General features: G+C 36.5%; 1 protein-coding gene across 2 annotated transcripts in view; it reads right to left on the reverse strand.

Annotated features, from left to right (window-relative positions):
• The window catches only part of Fgf14 (fibroblast growth factor 14), a 570,141-nt gene that overhangs the window by 243,022 nt on the left and 305,311 nt on the right, over positions 1-21,808 (reverse strand). Inside the window, exon 2 of one of the 2 annotated variants that reach the window (XM_051161011.1) lies at positions 11,319-11,439. The exons of the other annotated variant lie outside the window; for it this stretch is intronic. Within the exon in view, the coding sequence (XP_051016968.1) occupies positions 11,319-11,430 (112 nt within the window). The 5' untranslated portion in view covers positions 11,431-11,439. The remainder of the gene's footprint in view (positions 1-11,318; positions 11,440-21,808) is intronic. 2 annotated transcript variants of the gene reach the window in all.

Consider the following 21,808-nt stretch of genomic DNA (forward strand, 5'->3'; position numbering starts at 1 on the left):
TTGAGTTCTTCAGCTCCTCCCATGTTAAAAATAATGTTGGAGAAATGAAAACGCTAACTACCAGCAACATTTATCCCTACTTGGTCTAATGTATGGTTTGCAACAGAGATGCCGAAAAAGAGCCACATCCTGAAGTTGGAACTTGGGAGAGTCTCAAGGCATTAACACAGAAATTGCTGTTCAAGAGCTAGCTGGATGACATTCCTCCACATGTTTGCTCTGTGTTGTGTTTCAGTACTGGAGATGGAACCCGAATGCATAGATGAATAGGTATGCTACAACTGAGTTACACACCAGTGCCTTTTTTTAAATTAATTTAATGTTTTATTTCTTAGGTAGAGTCTTCCTAAGCCACTCAGGAAGGTCTGAACTTACGTTGCTTCTGTCACATCCTCCTGAGTACCTAGGGGACACACATGTTCCCAACTAATAGAAATTCTTATTAAATTTTATGTTGGATACTGATTTCTACTCATTTTTTTTGTTTTGTTTTGTTTTGTTTTTTGAGACAGGGTTTCTCTGTGTGGCTTTGGCTGTACTGTACTGTACTGTACACACTTGGTAGACCAGGCTGGCCTCGAATTCACAGAGATCTGCCTCCCCGAGTGTTGGGATTACAGGTGTGCACCACCATGCCAGGCTTTTACTCTCATTTTTTACATGCTATTATAAATGGATTTTGGCTTCAAAAGACTGAAAAATCATCAGCTACTGGTCATAAACCCATAAATCACAATTGTACAATCTTAATTTTACCCCCTCAGTCAATATAATTGTATATCAAGAGGTAATTTGAAGTTTATAGGAACTTCAGGAAATAAAATTAGTAGTGTGTAAAATTAAAAATGAGCTAATAAGCACATTTTACTACATTTACAAAAGCATCTCACTCTGTTACTTATTGAAAAACAACCAATGGAGTTAATCTCTTGCTTATGTGAAATACAGCATAGTGCTACAATTCATCCTAGGCACAATTAAAAGAAATATATAGTACAACCATGAATTGTGTTATATATTTAGATATTAGTTTGGCTAATCAAATCACAATGCCATGATAAATACCTATCTTCCTTATTGAACATGCTTTATGCTGGCATAACAATCACAAGATAAACACAATTATAACAATTTGAATAGAACATCTGCTAGTTAAAATGAAGCCATAACATATCCTATCAACTGTCATAACTGGTCACAAAAATATCCAAAGGGCAGCAATTTTCTTTTGCTTTTGTAGTTTTGCTTGAAACAATTATATTTGTGTGTGTGTGTGTAAGAGAAAGAGAGACGGGGGGTGTTATTCAATATAAAAAGAATATATGTGAATTTCTTTAAGCAACATAGCCCTAAACACATTATATTTTAGAAAGGTAAGAGTTGCTAGTTTCTAGCAGTTTAGGAACAGTAAATGAGTGTGGTTTTGAAAAATGAAACTGATTTTGTCAGCTTTATGATAACAGAGGTGTGTCGATGACCACTTTCTGCATGAGGAAGAAATAATTCATTTATTTACAACACAAACTAGACGAATGCCTGGCACTTAATTGAATGCAACCTGACAAGTATTTCTGTGCATCAGATTGCTTGAAGAATTGGAGTGATACAAACATGACAAACTGATTCCAAGGAGTCATTAGGTCTCATTTGCTTCTAATCTGTTTTAAAATATATTGGCTTTAATGGGGATGGAATGGGGAATCTAGTATGCCAAGATATGAGCTATATCTAGAATTGATTTTCCACAGTACAGAAGAGAATAAAAACCCCTTTCATAATAAAATCAGTGAGTTCTTCATGGTAGAGACAGCTTTTGCATTGGAAATGGTGCCCATGGTTAAAGGTTTTGGAATACTTAAGATCTAATCCACAGAACAAAATCTTATGAGCTTCTCCCGAAGCTTTTCTTATCATCACCAGCCCCTGTCACATTTGCATGTTTAACACCTGGACCTGTGTGTAGGGTTATTTTACAGCTCATCTACTATGACCAACTTGTCTATGGAGAAACAAGTGTCCTTATAATCCATAAGCTCCCTTCCACAGGAAAGAGTCTATTAGGAATGTCAGGAAATGAGTGATATTTGCACAGTCAGCTTAATCCTGGGATCTGTTCTAAGGAAATAATCTAAAACTTAATGCACACCATGAAGAGTTTGCTTTATTATCTATTTTCTACACGGAAAACTTTTAGATCCTCTATCCCTTTAATAATGCTGTCACAAAAGTCTCTATATAGATAATCACATGCAAATAAGCCTGAAATGTCTATTTTGCTTTTGAATTACAACATTATGAAAATAGAAGCTTTTAAAATTGCAGTTTTCTCTGTGCAAATGCCGGCATCATTCAGCATGTCTCAATGTGTCTTACACTTAATTTATTGTTTTTCAATTCTTTATGCAGAGCAAAATAATGTCAATACACTGATGGGTTTAGTGTGCTATTCCTGTTCTTCTGGTTAGTTCTGTAGTTCAGTGTATAGCACACATACACATGTAATGTTTTCAGAGATGACTTCCAGGAACGCCAAAATAATTTTAGAAAGGAGTCTTCATTGCTAACCAAATATAGAAAAGCCTGATGAAGTTAATTCATCTTAGCTTGTAAATTAGACCAACATAAAACATTACATTGGTATGTAAAGTTAAACAGCAATTATTCTTGAAGTAATTGGTGGTAAATTTAAAGATAAACCCACATTTTTGAATTAGATCATGTAAAATCTTAGAAAGATTTAAAGTCACTATTCACAATTCTTGGGTATTATCTTTTGGTACAATGTGTTTATCATGTTTAACATTTCAGATTTTTTTAAACAAAACCAAGTACCATTGTGCATATAGTCCCTTCTCTCCTTCCTCAGCACAGGTAGCGCTCTATTGTAATAGAGCATCTTACCCAAAATTTCTAGAGCCAGGCAGAGGTGAGGCAAAGCTCTTCAATTCTTTGCCTTTCACTATATAAGCCAAAATGAACCACATTTCGTGATCCCTAAGTTCTTGAGGTTTATCTGGAGAAAAAACAAAAATAGAAGGAAGACTCAAGTCTCCCAGTAGAGACAAGAAGAGAGGATTCTGCTGTGACCTCTGGGCCCTTTTTAGTTACTTTCACACTTTAAAGTAACCGTTCTCATCTTACTAAGTAAGTGGTTGAAATAGCACAATTCTTCACTTCACTTTAGAAACAGAACATTCTCTCGCAGTGGGTTTGTATTATATAACTGCTCTGTAAGTGAAGCTAAGGTTAATTTGATGTAAAGCCGTTTAGTCAAGCCATTAAAATGGCAGCACATAGTGACAGTGGTAGGGAGGAGCCCCCAGCACAAAGTAGCTAGTTTAATCCCCATTATAGAGTGATCACATGTTCTTGTTTGGTAAAACAACTAACACTAGCCACCTCTGCCCCAAATTTGCTTCCTGTTCTTGGGTATAACAGTAAAGTGGCTTTTTAAAAAAGACATATGCATATGTGTATGTAAAAATAGTTAATTTAAAATGAGGCCAAAAATTTAAAAGAGAGCAAAGCAGAGTATGTGGAAGGATTTTGAAAGCAAAAAGGAAAGGGCATGATGTAATCCAAAACAAAAGATGCTTAAAATGACAAACACATTTTTTATTTACAAAAGAAGACACAGTTAAACATTTCTTTTGTGAACTCTCTATACTAAATAAATCCTGAGGATATAATCATAGATGTTTCTTTTAAAAGCTATGCTTTATTTTTAGATGTACTTATTTTGTGGATGAGTATTTTGCTCCCGTTCATTTACATAGTCATCACGTGCGTGAGGTCAGAAGAAAGCATTAGAGACCCTGGAGCTGGAGTTATGGAGCCAATATGTAGGTGCTTAAAACTGAACCCAGATTCTCTGAAAAAGCAACAGATGCTCCTAAGCCCTGAGGAATCTCCCTAGCATCCAAAGGGCCAATCAGTCCAATGTGCAGCTTCACCGCTTATCAGCTTGGCTACTTGACCAGGTTAATCCCGGTCAGTTTCAACTTTCTCTTCTGCAGAATAAAGGTGATAGCAGCATTCTGCTCTCCAGGTCATTGGCAACTGTATTACAGATAATGCTCGAACACAGAGCAGAGTGGCCAAAGATGGGAACTGATGATAACTTATCAAACATGTGCTCAATTTCAGTCACTTGTGTGTAGGGATAAAGAATAAGGGAATGTTATGAAAACTGACTTAAGAAATCAATGTAGGATTTTATACTAACCCTGCATATTTAAAGTGCTAAATTTAAGAAGTGGCTGGGCTTGGGTTTCATCTTCTATTTTAATAACACCATTGTTCATTTTGTGTATTATTTTAGTGATATGTCCTTATGAGAATTGGGGAATTTTATGTCCATGAAAACATGACTTTTAAGATGCAAAGATACTATGTTTGTTATATTTTATTACTTTGAGAATCATTTAGGATGATATTGTTATATCAACATTTTATTAATTGACGAATTTCCCATGATAATCCTTCTAAAGTACGCGGAGACAATTACTATGGCAACATCCTTTTATCTTTCTTTCATGAAGCTTCCAATAAAATTTACCCAAATTGTGTTTTAAAAAATGGAATCAAAGGCTTTCAAAAACTTAACAAAAAAAAAAGGAGGAGATATACTCAAACTGGGGATTCTGAGTACAGAATTTAATAGGAGCACAGTTCCATCTCTATTTGGCTCAATTGATTTGATTCAAAGTGTTGATGGCTTTAATTGTGTGACCAGTTTCCCACCTGCCATCTCTCTCTCTCTCTCTCTCTCTCTCTCTCTCTCTCTCTCTCTCTCTCTCTCTCTCTCTGTTAATGGATATAAGTGAGATGAAAAAATAAGTTAATTAAATGGTAAATGTCATTAGCCGATCTTAGCAAGTGCATGGTGCCCAATGCAATCTCACATATGTATAATTGATTATATCTAAGAAAGTTTATCTGAAATTTTTAACCTTGAAAGTACTAGGAGAATTCATCCTCTGTAATGGAAAGGATCAGAAGAGACAGGAGATATCAGGGGAGACAAGAGATAATGGAATTCAGCAGCAAGACCTCTCTTTTATAAATGCACATGTGAGAGTCTCTGGGCTGGAAAGTGCTGTGTTCCCACTAATATGAGGCCTCACTAGCTGAAAGTCCTTTCTAATGTGGCATTTTCCTCTGAGTACTGGTGTTCTCTGGAGGGCAACGACAAAAGCACAACGTAGCTGAGAAAACATGTGTGTGTGTGTGTGTGTGTGTGTGTGTGTGTGTGTGTGTGTGCATTTACATATGTATAGACAGCTTATAAGTAGATAGACATAATTAAACATAGGTAGAGATAGAGTGATACATAGTCATAGATGTGCCTATTCATATCCATTCAACAGTTAAATATATTCAATATATGTTTTCAAATCCATAATATAGTGAAAATATAAAACGCCCTTATAAATATTAAGCTGGTCTCTTACAATGCTCAACATCTTTTCTATGACACAGTAAAACCAACTCAAATAAATAAAGCTCTAAGAACAGTTATCTTTTAAACTAACATGTTCTAAAGTATGAAAAATTCATGTAAGAAATTATAACTATGATATGTTGTCTATTAAAAAAATTAAACAATTAGGACTGGAGAGGTGGCTCAGAGGGTTAGGGCAAAGACCGATCTTCCAGAGGTCCTGAGTTCAATTCCCAGCAACCACATGGTGGCTCACAACCATCTATAATATGACTTGGTGCCCTCTTCTGTCCTGCAGGTGTACATGCAGGCAGAACACTATATACATAACAATAAATAAATATTTAAAAAAATTAAACAGTCAATATATCATGTAATAGGGAGAAAATAAATGAGGATCATGCATAATTTGTACCACAAATTCCTTATCACTTAAAATTTCATATTTAAAATAAGCTGATTTTTTTCATATTGTAGATTATTTTTGAATCTTTGATATAGTTAGTAGAATTTCAAAATTAACTGAAACAAATTAAGAATGCCAGGGGTCACAAGAAGAAAGGAATAAAAGAGTAAGTGGAGAGAGAGAGAGAGAGAGAGAGAGAGAGAGAGAGAGAGAGAGAGAGAGAGAGAAGAGCTAAGAATGGTGTGCATCATTTTTAAACCTTCATACTAGTATCCACAGAGAATCACATGTCTTCATTAAGAATGAATGCAATTAAGTAAAACTGTGTCTAAGTAGCAAAGTGTAAGAAATAGAAAAGAAAACATGAAGACCGTGCAATACTGTATATCCTATCAAATGTGATGGTGTGGCTATCCCATTAACGGAAGCAACTCAAAATATGATCCAGTCTCATTAACAATTTTTAAAATTAAAAAAAAAATGGCTATCTTGATTAAAAGCCAAAAGTTGTTCATTTTCTACTCGGTAACAAATCATTTCATATGACAGATGATTATATCTGTGTATAAAATATCCAAAAGCCGCAATAAATAAAATATAATCTTCTCTTTCAAAAATATAATTGTCACCATTCTTAATGAAAAAATAATGGAAAGAATGAATAGATATGAACGAAAGTCATGTGTGTGAACTATAGTTTAGAGTTAGCTAGATGCACTAAGAAGGGCCTGCAGCTAAATTCAGTCTTTGTTTCCAATGATGGCCACTTTTTTCACTACCTTTTTATTCTTTTCCTTCTCTGGTATGTGGTAAAAAGGGACGATTTCTCCTTTCGTGTCACTACAAGAGTATTTTAGTCTGTTACCCTTCTGTCATCACAAGCTCACTCAAAGCAAAGGCTTTGGATGCCAGAACAAGTTCAAACATCAGTCACCTTTAAGGCAAGCATTGAAAGAACACCCTACCAGTTTCACTTTAATCACTCACATTTCCATGTTTGTGTGCATGGAAGGCATCAAGAAACATTGTTCTGAGGGACATTTAAGAGAGAGTGTTTCTAAGACATTTGTCTCTGTGAACTGCTCATAATAGACTTTTCACTCACAGCAGATACACCACTCTGCTATGTTACCAAAGAACCTAAGATATCACTCTTAATAAGATAATTAAATTAATAGATATTGTTGTCTGCATGGAAAAATATCTCCCAGCTTCGCGACTTGAATTCTTTTCCCAGGTAAGGAATGGAAGCACTCTTGTTTCAGGCTTAGTTTTTTATCTTCAGTAGCACTCTCACCAGTGTTTGAAAACAACTCCAAAAAAATGCAGAAATACTCTCTGAAATTTAATACATCATTAGTCACCGAATGCAGTTGAAGGATATGGAACCATTAGTTCCAATTCCAATTTCCCCTTTAATACAGCTATATGAACTTTTGTATAAATAATATCTTTCATTCTGTAAAAATAAAATTCATCTTTACTCATGACTAACAACTAATTTTTCAGTGTCTAATATAAGGCATTTAAAATATGTTAAAAAGTTAAATAATCAGAGATCCAAGATGGCAGCGTTGATCACACACAGCACTAAAGCACCAAAATGAGAGCTACAAAACACCAGTGCAGGTGTTTTCCAGGTGAGAGAGGACCACATTATGTGGAACACAGGGTGGGTCTCAGATAATCCACAGTAAAATTTCTGTAGGTGTGAGGAGTCCCTAGTGTCTAGCCCCAAATGGAAGCACACAACACAACCCTCAGTGTCCCAGACTGATCTCTGGGCCACAAAACACCAGTGTCTGTGTCTCCCAGACAAGTGGTGACCTCACAGTGTGGGTCACAAGTAGATTTGGCCCCAGATCACCAGGCTAATCCACAGAAAAGTTCCTGGGTCCACCCTGGCACAGGTACGGTCTCCAAAGTCTAGCCTCACACCTACTTGCCATAAGCTCCTATGCTCTGTATCTCAGACTGAACTGTGGGCCACAAAACACCAGTTTGTGAGTCTCCTAGACTAAAGGAGACCCTATAATGTGGAGCACAAGTCAATATTACTTCATCTCACCCAGCTAATCCTCAAAAAGTTCCTGGGTCCACACAGGTACAGGCCAGTCCCCAGTGATGAGCCCCCTACCTACACTCACGCACTCAGTGTGTCAGACTGATCTATGGGACACAAAACACCAGTGTCTGTGTCTTCCAGCCCAGAGGAGATCCAAGGGGTGGAACACAAGTGGATCTGACTTCAAGTCACCCAGCTAATCCATGGAAAGTTCTCAGGTCCATGTAGTTGCAAGCACAGTATCCAGCATCTAACCACAGTTCTATCTTCATGAAGCACCCACACTATGTATCTCAGACTGAACTGTGGGCCACAAAGCACCAGTCTGAGTCTTCCTCCTGAGAGGAGACACCATAATGTAGAACACGGGTAGCTCTAGCCTCAGGTCACCCTGCTGACTCATGAGTTTGACCTTAAGTCACATGGCTGATCCACCAAAGGGTTTGCTGATCCCTACAGGGGAGGGTCTCAGCCTACAGCCATTCCCATGCTAGTGGCTCTCAGTGGCCAGTGAAGGATGCCAGAAACTATCACATAACAGCAGAGACAACCAGATAGCTAAAGGCCCACATAAAAATACAAACAACAAAAACCAAAGTAATATGGCATCTCCAGAGCCCAGTTATCCCAAAGCTATCGACTCTGGACATTCTAACACAACTGAAACAAAACAAAACAAAAAAGACCTCAGATCTTTGTTTATGGATATGATAATTGAGGAAACAAATAAAGTCTTTAAAGAAGATACAGTCAAACTAAATGAGGCCCTTAAAGAGGGCATGACAGAGGCCTATAGAGAGGAAATGAATAAATCAATGGATGAAATTCAGGAAAATGCAAACAATCAGGTGAAGGAAATCAGCAAACAGCTCAAGATCTGAAGATGAAAATGGGAAAAATAATAAGCACACAAATTGATGATATCCTGGAAAGAGTGAACTTAGAGAAGAAAACAGGAACTATGGAGATAAACATTGACAACATAATATAAGAGATGGAGAAAAGAATCTCAAGTAGAAGATACAATGGAAGAATTTGAGCAACCATCAAATAAAATGTTAAACCTAAAAAGATTCCAGAAACAAAACATCCAACAAATTGAGGACACCATGAAAAGATAAAACCAAAGATTAATAGAAATTGAGAAAAGAGAAGATGCCCACCTTCAAGGCTCAGAAAATATTGTCAACAAAATCATAGAAGAAAATTTCCTCAATTTAAAGAAAGAGATGCCTATAAACATACAAGAGGCTTACAGAACCTAAAATAGAGTAGACAAGAAAAGTAAATCCTTCTGAAACACAATGATCAAAACACCAACTTTACCGAACAAAGAAAAATATTAAAAGTGGCAAGAGAAAAGGGCCAAGTAATATACAATGGCAAATCAACCAGAATCATACCTGACTTTTCAGTAGAGATCATAAAATCCAGAAGGGCCTGGAAAGATATCATGCAAATACTAAGAGACTGCAGATTCATTCCATACTTCTATAACCATCTATTTCAATAACCATAGATGGATAAAACAAGATATTCCATGACAAAAACAGATTTAAACAGTGCCTATTCACAAATCCAGCCTTACAGAAGATACTAGAAGGAAAACTCCAAACCAAGGAGGCTAAATACACCCAGGAAAACACAGGAAATAGATGACTTCACTTCAGCAAAACAAATATCAGACAAGTACACAAACACACTACCACAACCAACATCAAATCAAAAAGACCTAACAGTCATTGGTCATTGGTCTCTCTCAGTATCACTGGTCTCAACACTCCAATAAAAAGACACAAATTAACAGAATGGATGCATAAACAAGACTCAACATTCTGTTGCACAGAAGAAATACACCACAGCCACAAAGATAGACATTACCTGAGAGTAAAGGTCAGGAAGAAGGTCTTCCAATAGACACAAGAAGCAAACTTGAGTAGCCATTCTAATAAAATAGACTTTCTACCAGAAATAATCAAAATAAAGACAAGGGATGGGATAACTATTGAGATGTAATATGAATAAATTAATAAAATAAAATTTAAAAAAATAATCAATATAGATGAGTAAAGACACTTCACACTCATCAAAGGAAAATTCAACCAAGAGATGATATTCCAATTTTGAACATCTATGCCCCAAATACAAGGGGAACCAAAGTTGTAAAGGAAACTTTAGTAAAGCTCAAACACACATTACCAGTGAGAGAGTTCAACAGCCCCCTCTAATCAAAGGATAGATAAACAAAACAGAAACTAACCCCTCTAATATGACAGTAAGAGATATCATTAATCAAATGGACCTAACAAATTTATAGAACACTTCACCCAAACACAAAAGATTATACCTTCTTCTCAACACTTCATGGAACATTCTCCAAAATTTATCATATATTAGTTCACAAAGCAATCCTCAACAGATACAAGAAAACTGAAATAATGCCTTGTATCCTATCAGACCACAATGGAATAAAGTGGACCTCAATGACAACAGAAATAACAAAGAGCCAACAGACACATAGAAACTGAGCACTCTTTATTCAATGACAACTAGGTCAGAGAAGAAAAAAAGAAATTAGGGAGTTCCTAAAATTCAATGACAATGAGGGTCATACCCAAACTTATGAGATATAATAAAAGAAGTGCTAATAGGAAAGTTCATAGCACTGGCTTCATAAAGAGATTGGAAGCATCTGATGCAACCAACTTAACAGCACACCTGAAAGCACTAAGGGAGAAAAGATGCAGGCACATCCAAAGATGTAGAGAGCTGGCAATAATCAAACTCAGGGCTAAAATCAATAAATTAGAAACAATGAGAAAAATTTAAAGAATTGATGAAACTAAGAGCTGGTACTCTAAAAGAATCAACAAGATAGACAAACCCTTAGGCAAACTAACAAAAAGGCAGCAAGACCACTATCCAAATCAACAAAATCAGAAAATGAAAACGGAGATATAACAACAGACATTGAGGAAATCCAAAGAATCATTGAGTTTTACTTTAAAAGCTAATGCCCCACAAAAGTAGAATATCTCACTGTAGTGAACAATTTTCTTGATAGATTCAATTTACCAAAGTTGAATCAAGATCAGGAAACAAATTAAATAGTCCTATTTCTCCTGTGGAAATAGAAGCAGTTTTTAAAAGTTCCCATCAAAAAAAAAGTCCAGGGCCAGATGGTTTCAGCTCAGAAATCTACCAGACCATCAAAGAAGAACTAATACCAATACTCTTCAAAATATTCCACACAATAGAAATGAAAGGAACATTACCAAACTCATTCTATGAATTTAGGTATCATTCTTTGATACCTAAAGCACACAAAGACCAACAAAGAAAGAGAATTTCAGACCAATTTCTCTTACAAACATTGATTCAAGAATACTCAATAAAATACTCACAAAGTGAATCCAAGAACACATCAAAAATATCATCCACCATGACCAGGTAGGCTTCATCCAAGGCATGCAGGTGTGGTTCAATACATGGAAACTCATCAATGTAATCCACCATATAAACAAACTGAAAGAAAAAAACCACATGATCATCTCCTTAGATGCCAAAAAAGGATTTGATAAAAGCCAACATCTGCTCATGCTGAAAGTCTTGGAGAGAGCAGGGATAAAAGACACATACCTAAACATAATAAAAGCTATATAGAGCAAGCCCATAGCCAATATCAAATTAAATAGAGAGAAACTCAAAGAAATTCCACTAAAACCAAGGATGAGACAAGGCTTCCTACTCTCTCCATATCTCCTCAATATAATACTTGAAGTTCTAGCTAGAGCAATAAAACAACAAAAGGAGATCAGTGAGATCTACATCAGAAAGCAAGAAGTCAAAATATCACTTTTCTCAGATGATATAGTATACATAAGTGGCCCCCAAAATTTAACCAGAAAACTCATACAGCTGATAAACACCTTTAGCAAAGTGATCAGATAGAAAATCAATTCAAAAAAATCATTAGCCATCCTGCATAGAAATGTTAAATGGGCTGAGAAAGAAATTAGGGAAACTACACCCTTCACAATAGCCACAAGTAATATAAAGTATCTTGGTGTAGCGCTAACCAATCCAGTGAAACACTTATATATATAAAAAAAACTACAAGTCTCTGGAAAAATAAATTGAAGATGATATCAGAAGATGGAAATATCTCCCATCTGATGACCATCAAAATACCAATAAAATTCATTACAGACCTAGAACGATCAATTATCAACATCATATGGAAAAACAAAAAAAAAATCCAGAATAGCTGAAATAATCTTGTATAATAAAAGATCTTCTGGAGTAACCTCCGTTCCTGATCTCAAGCTGTGCTATAGAGCAACAGTAATAAAAATAGCATGGCACAGGCATAGAAATAGGCTAGTTGATAAGTGAAATCAAATCAAAGAGCCAGAAATAAATATGCACACCTAAGGACACTTGATTTTTGGCAATGAAGCTAAAGCCATACAATGGAAAAAAGATAACATCTTTAACAAATGGTGCTGGTCTAACTGGATGTCTACATGTAGAAAAATGTAAATAGATCTATATTTATCACCCTTCACAAAACTCAAGTCCAAGTGGATTCACGACTGCCACATTAAACCATACAGCCTAAATCTGCTAGAAGGAAAGGTGAGGAACAGCCTTGAACACCTTGGCACAAAAGACAACTTCCTGAAGAAAACAACAATAGCTCAGGCTCTAAGATCAACAATTAAGAAATGGGACCTCATGAAACTGAAAAGCTTCTGTAAGGCAAAGAACACTGCCAACAGAACAAAACAACAGCCTACAGACTGAAAAAAGATCTTCAGCAAACCTACATCAGACAAATGGGTAATATCCAAAATATAAAAAGAACTCAAGAAATTAAACACAAACAAACCAAATAATCCAATTAAAAAATGGGACTCAAAGCTAAACAGAGAAATCTCAACCAAAGATCAAATCACTGAGAAACACTTAAAGAAATGGTCAATGTTTTAGTTATCAGGGAAATGCAAATCAGAAGTACTTGAGATTCTATCTTACACCTACCAGAATGGTTAAGATAAAAAATTCAAGTGACGACACATGCTGGTAAGGATATGGGAAAAGGGAAACATTCCTCCATTGGTGGTTGGAGTGCAAACTTGTACATTTAGAAATCCATCTGATGCTTTATCAGAAAACTGGGAATAGTGCTACCCAAGACCCTGCTATACCACTCCTTGGCATATACCCAAAAGTTGCTCTACCATACAACAAGGCTATTTGCTCAACTATGTTCATAGCAGCCTTATTCATAATAGTGAGGATCTGGAATCAATCTAGATGTTCCTCAACTGAAGAATAGATAATGAAACTGAGATACATTTACACAATGGAATACTACTCAACTATTAAAACCAAAGAAATCCTGAAATTGGCAGGCAAATGGATGGAACTAGAAACAATCTTCCTTAGTTAGGTAACCCAGACCCAGAAAGACACACACTGTAAATACTCACTTATAAATGGATATTAGTCCTCTGAGAGACTCCACCCAGTGGGAGATCAGGACAGATGCTAGGACTCACAGCTGGACTCTAGGCAGAGCACTGAGAGTTCTATGTAAGGGTGGGGGTATGGAAGGACCCAAAGAGGTCAGGAGCTTCACAAGGAGATGATCAAACTCAGCAAACCAACACCCAGGAGAGTCTACACAAACTAATGCAGCAACAAGGGTAGTGCATGCCAAAGAACCTAGACCATCCTGTTCAGATGTCTTCAAGTAGGAGGTCTTCTCTTTAGTTTGCAGGCTGGTGGCAAAGTTCCACAAAAGACTGAAATGTTTTCAAACATAAAAGTAGTATCACCTACATAAAATATACAACAGATTAACACCAGTGACATCTGCTTCCACAGGTTGCAACTATTCTGAACCTCTAAGTTTCTCCATCCCACTCGAACTTAAAAGTAAAAATGGAAAATATGTTTTCATAGATCCATGAAAAAAATATCAAAACTGTGGCAGAATTTCTGTCGTGTTCAACTTTTGACTAACCTCACATCTTTAACTATCCATCTCTTGCATGGCTTAGTATAATGTTAGTTGCTACCTAAATCCCTTTAGATAAAGGAATAGGGTAAACTGGAGAGTGAGTTCTGCTGTGTGTTTTCACTCAACCTGAGCTAGTAGGTTCTCTACCTCAAGACTTATTTGTTCTTTACAGGGCTACCCACCTTCCCACAGCAAATGACTGTTGCTACTAAGGCTTTGTTACCAAGCAGGAAATAATTCTTAGAGATGCTTTTCTATTAGTTGAGAAACTAATCGTTGTTTATAAGGTATGAAAATTCATCATACTTTAACTGGAAAAGAGAAAGGCCAGTTTTGTCTCTCAAATTGTTTTGTTATTGCTTAAGAATTTCATACACGCATATAATGAATTTTGATCAAATATGCCCCTCCCTCCTCTAGTCTCTCCTCACTCTTTCTACCACTACTCCTTCATGTTCCCTTTTTGCAAAACTCACTGAGTCAAATTAGTGTACATAGGACCGTTTCCTGGAACATTGGTTGCCTGTAAGGCAAGAATCACTAAAGAGAACTTTCAACAACCCTCACTTGCCATTAATCCTTGAGTTGTAGAGTTTCATTAGTTCATTCCCTCCCTTGCTGGGATGTGAACTGACTTGATCATGTGCAGGTCACAGCTCCTGTGCGCTCTTATGTGAAACTCTACTATCATATCCAGCAAATTCTATTTAGCTGCAGATGTTCACTGCCTCTGGCTCTGAAAGTCTTCCAGCTCTCCCTTTGGGGGGTCTCAATTCTTCATGTCTTTAAGAAAATTTCAATTTTTCTCCATCTGTTTTCTACAGCCCAGCTTAGCTCTGCAAGGGAGGAAGTAAGCAAAAGCTTGTCTTTAAGGAGATGGAAGCATAAACTCTTTTTCTCTCCTCTTTCTATTCTGGTTGCTAAGGTCTGAATGTTTATGAAGTCTATGCACACATAAGCTAAAAGATAATCACAAATGTGACTAAGGGGGAAGACCTGACGAGAGTGATTAGGGCTTCAGGATTTTGGTATCTTTATAATAGAGGGTCAAAGAAGCTTTCTCCTTTCACCATGTGACAACACAGGGAGAAGGCACAATTTAGGAATAAAAAAGTAAGTCTTTATTAAACAGAAAATGTGGAGCTATAAAAAACAAACTTATGGTGTTTATCTAGATTATGACATTTTTCTATAATAATCTGAGCTAACTGAACCATTTCTCAAATTCTCACTGATTTTCAAATGCTTACATTTCTTAAATCATTTATCTGATGATGACCACAAACCACTTAAACCATTTGGAAAGATACTGCAGAAGAATGTCATTGCCCTGGACCTTCGGCATTCGCAATAAGGGATTTTGCTGTTGTTCTTTTTTTTTTAAAGCGCCAAGTATTTTCCTCCTTTCTTTCAGAATAAACTGACTCAATAAGAACCTGTAAATAAAAGTCATGTAATTATTTTACTTAAAAGTTTAATCTTGTGCATAGCTTTCAGGCCGCCCAGTCTTTGTTAACATAGTGCTTTGTCAGACTAGGGATCTTAGAGCCAGGCATCTATCTTCTTTTTCCACAGGGGAAGGAAGGCTCAGCTTAAGGCAAGGCTCAGTGGTATGTAATATCTGTGCACAGTAGAAAAGCACAGATTGGCAGTGCAGAAAGCAAACATGACTAACTTACATGTAAGCAATTGTGATATGATTGTCATAACCCATGTGATAATTTCATTGACTAACAACCAATATATACATTAAGGTTGGGTCAAAAATGATTATTGTCTTGCCTTGTATATGGGTGTCTCTCTTCAAAGTCAAGTGCCACCAAACTTAGAATAACTTCATGTCTCAAAAGGGCTGATGTCCTTAATTCACAGTTGCTATGTAAAATACCAGCTACTTTTCTTAATAACAACATCATTAAATAGATCTCCACAATTATGAACTACTCTGTATTTGGAGTTCCTCTGACCACACTCATTCCTCTGTAAAATAAACTGATGAAATAGAATAGGCTTCCATCCTGAACTGTTACCAAGTAAATCTTGCTGCTTAAATACTTGGAATCTCTGAAGAAATTTTTGTTACTATGAGTTGTGATGACGTTTGTGGCTTAGAGAGAAAGCACTTGGCTTAAAATGCTAATTATTGATACAGCATATGAACTTGAAGAAATACATAACACATTATTTGTTTTAATATTTATTTTGAGCAAGTGAAGAAGCAACCGAAAGAGAATTATTCTTCTAGTAATCGAGTCACTGCATCGCATATGTTTGAATTTCAATATTTCAATAGATCTAACCAAACAAAACACTCAGTGCATCTTGATAAATGAAACAACTTGAGTCATTCAAACACCGCTTATCTTGGTTGATATGAACTGTGTAATTTCAAGTAACCCAAGCAAAAACAATATGAAACTATAAATCTACAACTGCCTATTGCCTAAACTATACAAGATAGAGAAATATTTGAATATGAACTTCTATCAAAGTCTTTGGATCAATTTATAAAACATTTTTACCTCTTCTGACTCTCTACTAACCCAGTTTATCCATACAGGATACTGGCCAAAGTGGAAGCAAACATTTTTGGGGGTGGGGTGAGTCAAGAACAATATCTATTAATAACAGGGAAAGCTTTTGGTGGGTCAATTCTTAGATTATTTGATATATATTGAATATTATCTTTACATTTGGAACAATTATAGATACTAGGAATCTGAAAATAAACTAAAGAGAAATGATTTTTCTTCTCTTCTTTCAGCTAATAATCTTTCAGGAGAATAAGTAAATTATTACATAAATTATGAACTCTCATTAGATGGAAAAAGAGCATTAGCCATCATAGATAATTTTTTTGAGGTTTCTTTTTTTTTTTAAATTAATTTATTCTTGTTACATCTCAATGTTTATCCCATCCCTTGTATCCTCCCATTCCTTCCCCCCCCCCATTTTCCCATTATTCCCCTCCCCTATGACTGTTCCTGAGGGGGATTACGTCCCCCTATATATTCTCATAGGGTATCAAGTCTCTTCTTGGCTACTTGCTGTCCTTCCTCTGAGTGCCACCAGGTCTCCCCCTCCAGGGGACATGGTCAAATGTGAGGCACCAGAGTACGTGAGAAAGTCGTATGACACTCTCCACTCAACTGTGGAGAATATTCTGACCATTGGCTAGATCTGGGAAGGGGTTTAAAGTTTACCTCCTGTATTGTCCTTGGCTGGTGCCTTAGTTTGAGCGGGACCCCTGGGCCCAAATCTGCCTATCATATTGTTCTACTTGTAGATTTCTAGGACCCTCTGTATCCTTTTATTTTGCTATTCTCCCATGCGTCTCTCATTTAGAGTCCCAATAGGATGCCTTCCCCCTCTGTCCCAGTTTCCTGGTAAGTGAAGGCTTTCGTGGGACATGCCCCTTGGGCTAGTATGCAGATATAAGTGAATATATACCATTTGATTCTTTCTGCTTCTGGGTTAACTCACTCATTATGATCATTTCTAGCTCAATCCATTTACCCACAAATTTCGGGAATTCCTTGTTTTTAATAGCTGAGTAGTATTCCATAGTGTTGGGCTGGAGAGATGGCTCAGCCGTTAAAGGCTAGGCTCACAATCATCATAGATAATTTTTATTAACACTAGACATAAGGGATTTTTTATTCATGTTAGTACTGTTTATTGAGCTATAATAGTTCCAAAAAAGTTATATTCATTAATGAAATGAACGTATTTTTGGGTATAGATAGACTATTTTTAGACAAACTTATTGGAAGACAATATAAAACTTGAGTTTATATATCATTTGAGGCAGTAAAAGTATACTAGCCAAGTTCAGGAAATCAGAGTCCTTGTTAGGTTTTGCCGCAACGTGTCTTCAGTGATGAGACAAAGATACCACAGCCAAGGGAACCATAATGAGATACTACAGCAACCAAGCGGTCTGTAACAGAGAACGTTGGCTGATAAAATGGAGAGAAGTTAGCACGAATTGTCGCCAGGTAGTAAGGGTAGGCTCATATTAAGGTATTCAAGGGGAAGATGAGCATAAATGTCACAGATAATGACATAAAATAGAACAAACCACTTCAAAGAGTCTTAACTTCTAGCTTTAACCACAGCAGTCCGGAGGCCAGCCCCTGGTATATGGAAAAGCCAGGAATAAAGATGGCCATGACACAAGCAGGTGTAAAACTTGTCCATGAACATCTCCACCCATGTTCTCTCTCCGAATGACTGTTTTTCAGTCATACAGCAATCCCACAGGATCTTGAGGCAATAAAAAATATGGCCTGTGTGAACTTGCTGATATCACATTGTCATTCCAATCTTATAGAAAAACCATAACATCCTCCCAGTACATAGAAAGGGCCAGTCATTACTGTCCCCATGACTTAAACACAGATGTCTGACAACAGCTTTATAACATGACTCAAAATAAAACTGGTTTCTGTGTCTTCCAAATAGTCACATAAAGAGCCCAAGGAGCACTCGTGTTCAGGTTTTATATTTAGGCTCCACCAAGTTCTTTGTGCATTGAGATATTATGCAACCACCCACAAGGAATATGTAACCAGTTTCCTCCCTGCAACATATTCATTTTGTGTCATTTAGAACTGGAGTCTTGGGAAATGAAAAATATTCAAGTATAAAATGCTTTCCATAGTGAAATGAAAATTAAATCATAGTATATTAGGAGGCAGATGTAGCTTACAGTGGGTAGTATATTATAGGCAATTTACTTTGCACACTGTGGTAAGTATTCTTACACAATTAGATATCTGGGGCTAAAAAATGACAAGTCATTTGGTCCACACCTGATAACTAGTGTACAGGTCTTAGATGCCAGAAGCTAACCCTCATTTCACTCAAAAAATTTCCTCCTGATCTCAATTTAATAGCACTTTGCAAATTTTGACACCTTAAACTCACTATGAAATCACAATTGTAAATATATCTCCAGATTAAGAACTGAAAAATTGTAAGTCTCATATTTGATTTAATTATCATTCCTTGAGTGCGGGAATTGAAGGCATGAGCCGCCATTCCCAGCTCTGCTAATCTTAGTAAAGTTAGTAACCTGTAAGCCCTAAAATTCCCTCAGGTCATCAACTTCCTTTATGTCAAGCAAGCACAGCCAAGGTAACCCCTACCGAGAGCCTAAGGCAATAACAAAACAAGCAATATGGAAACTTATCCCTCTTCAGCCTTACTACATAAGACTTCTGCTTAACTGCCACATCCTTTTCCTTTCCTTCCCTCCTGTGACTGAGAATTGCAAGGAAGTATAAAAAAAAAAAAAAAAAAAAAAAAAGGAAAGCAAGAAAGGAGAGGTAAGGAGACAGAGATGGAGGTGTTTTAGAAGAAAAAAAATATTACCAAAGCTTAAAAGCAAGATGAAACATAAATTTCAGTGTAGGAGAGATATCTGATAAGGTTGCGAGATACTTTGGAAATTACATGTTTTCCATTCATGGAACTAAGGGGTTAATGTAGATCTTGAGTTACTTTGAAATACATTGGTTACATGGTTGAATTACATACTAGATCCTTAATGCTTTACAGATGTGATGTGCAGGTCACTTGTGCATGCGCGTAAGCACACGTTCATGTATGTATGTGTGTGTGTGCCTTTTGTATGAATATCCCCATATGTATACATATAAATGCATGTATATACATATATATTTAATGTATATAAAATGTTGCATAGTTGCATGGGTTCCATACATGACACAGACTGTCATAAATTTAAATTATGTCTCTCTTCAGGAACAATGCTGTTACTTGCAACTATATTCTGATATTGAAATCAAGAAGTCATCATGCCATAGGCACCCAGAGGAAAAGCCCCAGAAGACTCCTCAAATTCCAGTGTGTATTCTTTATTTTACACTACCTGCCAAATAGTTCATTCCCTGGGAGTTCTTTCTATAAATTTTATGCAAGAAGAAATAAATTATAGTTATGACCTTATATAAGGCAAAGTGGGCCCAAAACTTAATGACAACAGTCTCATCATCATTTGACCATAAAAATGTAACTAATTTCTGGATTCTTCCATATACTAGCAAAATGTTTTACTATTTGAATATATATAAACATATGTATGTATATATATATATATATATATATATATATATATATGAGAGAGAGAGAGAGAGAGAGAGAGAGAGAGAGAGAGAGAGAGAGAGAGAGAGAAGTCGGGATCATGAATCAAATTCCATGAACACATATATACATGCGCTGGTATTTATAGCCTTTCCACCATCAGCATTACTTTGCAATGGCATTTCAAGTATGTGGTAATTTACAGAACATTTAAAATCACATCTGGCTGTAATTAACCATGTTAAAAAATCTGCAATTAGCAAGTCTCATCACAGAACACAAGTGAAATAAAGTAGTCTGTAAAAGGATCATCATGAGAGGTGAAAAGCTCTGAGATCAGACCAACTAGTCCAAGGAAGACAAAGCATTCTGTTTTAGTTTAACATATTAATGTAAACCACCTGACCTTACCTATGCATGTGTACTAACATTCACACACACACACACACACATGGATGTATGAATACACACAATTCCACCACAAACTTCAGTCAGCCTTAGAAGCTAAGCTCAAGCTTATCATCTCAGAATGGCTTTCTGCTGATTTATAACATTCCTCTCAAGATGGGATCTGAACTATGCATGCTGAAATACATTCTCAGAAAGAAGAGCAGAATCTAGTATTTAGTCATACTAAAATACAACGTCTTTTCATCACAACATACTGATTCTAAAGCATTTATACCAATTTTAAGGGTTTTTTCTCTAAAAATCATGTGAATTCAGCAAAGCACAGACACAGAAACAGCTTCATTAAATTGCCGTCAACACTAATATTTCCATCAACTCTTTATGCTGAAAAAGATGTGAGGTGTGGCAAGGTGGGTTGTGTATATTGAATAGTGTCAGCATTCCATTTGTCTGAAAAGCCATTCGTAGCAAAATGCTGCATCTCAGGAGAGTTAATCTAGGCACACGAAGCTCACATATCAAGGAAAGTGCAAGCATTACTTTTGCCATGACTTCAGCAGTTGTGCCTCCTCCTTCCAGGATCTGTATACTATTCTCGTAGTGCGAGAAGAGGATGTGTAATGTGACATCTGATGCAAAAGGAGAGAATGTTAGCACAGAGGCTATGAGTCAATTTTTCTAGGGATACACACACACATACACACACACACACACCCCAAAGGTCCTGGTATCCTTACTAATGAGACAGAGAAAACTCGGAGAACACGACAAGCCATCCCTTTAGCAGTCAGCTGGAACATTGGAAACACAGTGTTTCCTCACTAAGGGGAAAGTAAAGACTAAGAAGGCTTTGAACAAGAGAAACAGAGCTGTGTGACAGGCAATTTGTAGACCTTGCATCTTTGAAATCCTGGATGTTTAGTAAAAAAAAAAGGTTACTCATAACATTATTCATAGCATCTATATTTCTATCTGCAAAATAAAGAAAACCTTGTTTCTAGATACTCGCTCCCCAGTACTGCATAGAAAGCTTATAATCAAGTCAATAATCAAGATAGTTCCAATACAGCACTCATAACAGTAAGTGTTAGTGACATACAAAATCTCTCTACATCCTTCTACCTGTTCCATACACCCATCCATCCACCTCTTCTCTCTGTGTATGTTTGTGTCTGCATGTCTGTGTGTCTGTAATGTTTGGGATAGAACTCCAGGCCTTTCACATGCTAGATGAGTGTCCTATCACTGATCAGTCTTTCAGTACTTTATAATGGTTTTGTTATGAGACAGGATCTCACCAAATTCAACAAGCTGACTTGGGCTTGTGATGTCCCCTACCTCAGTCCC

Source organism: Acomys russatus, chromosome 18 (assembly GCF_903995435.1).
Source record: "Acomys russatus chromosome 18, mAcoRus1.1, whole genome shotgun sequence".
In the NCBI taxonomy this organism is placed as follows: Eukaryota; Metazoa; Chordata; class Mammalia; order Rodentia; family Muridae; genus Acomys; species Acomys russatus.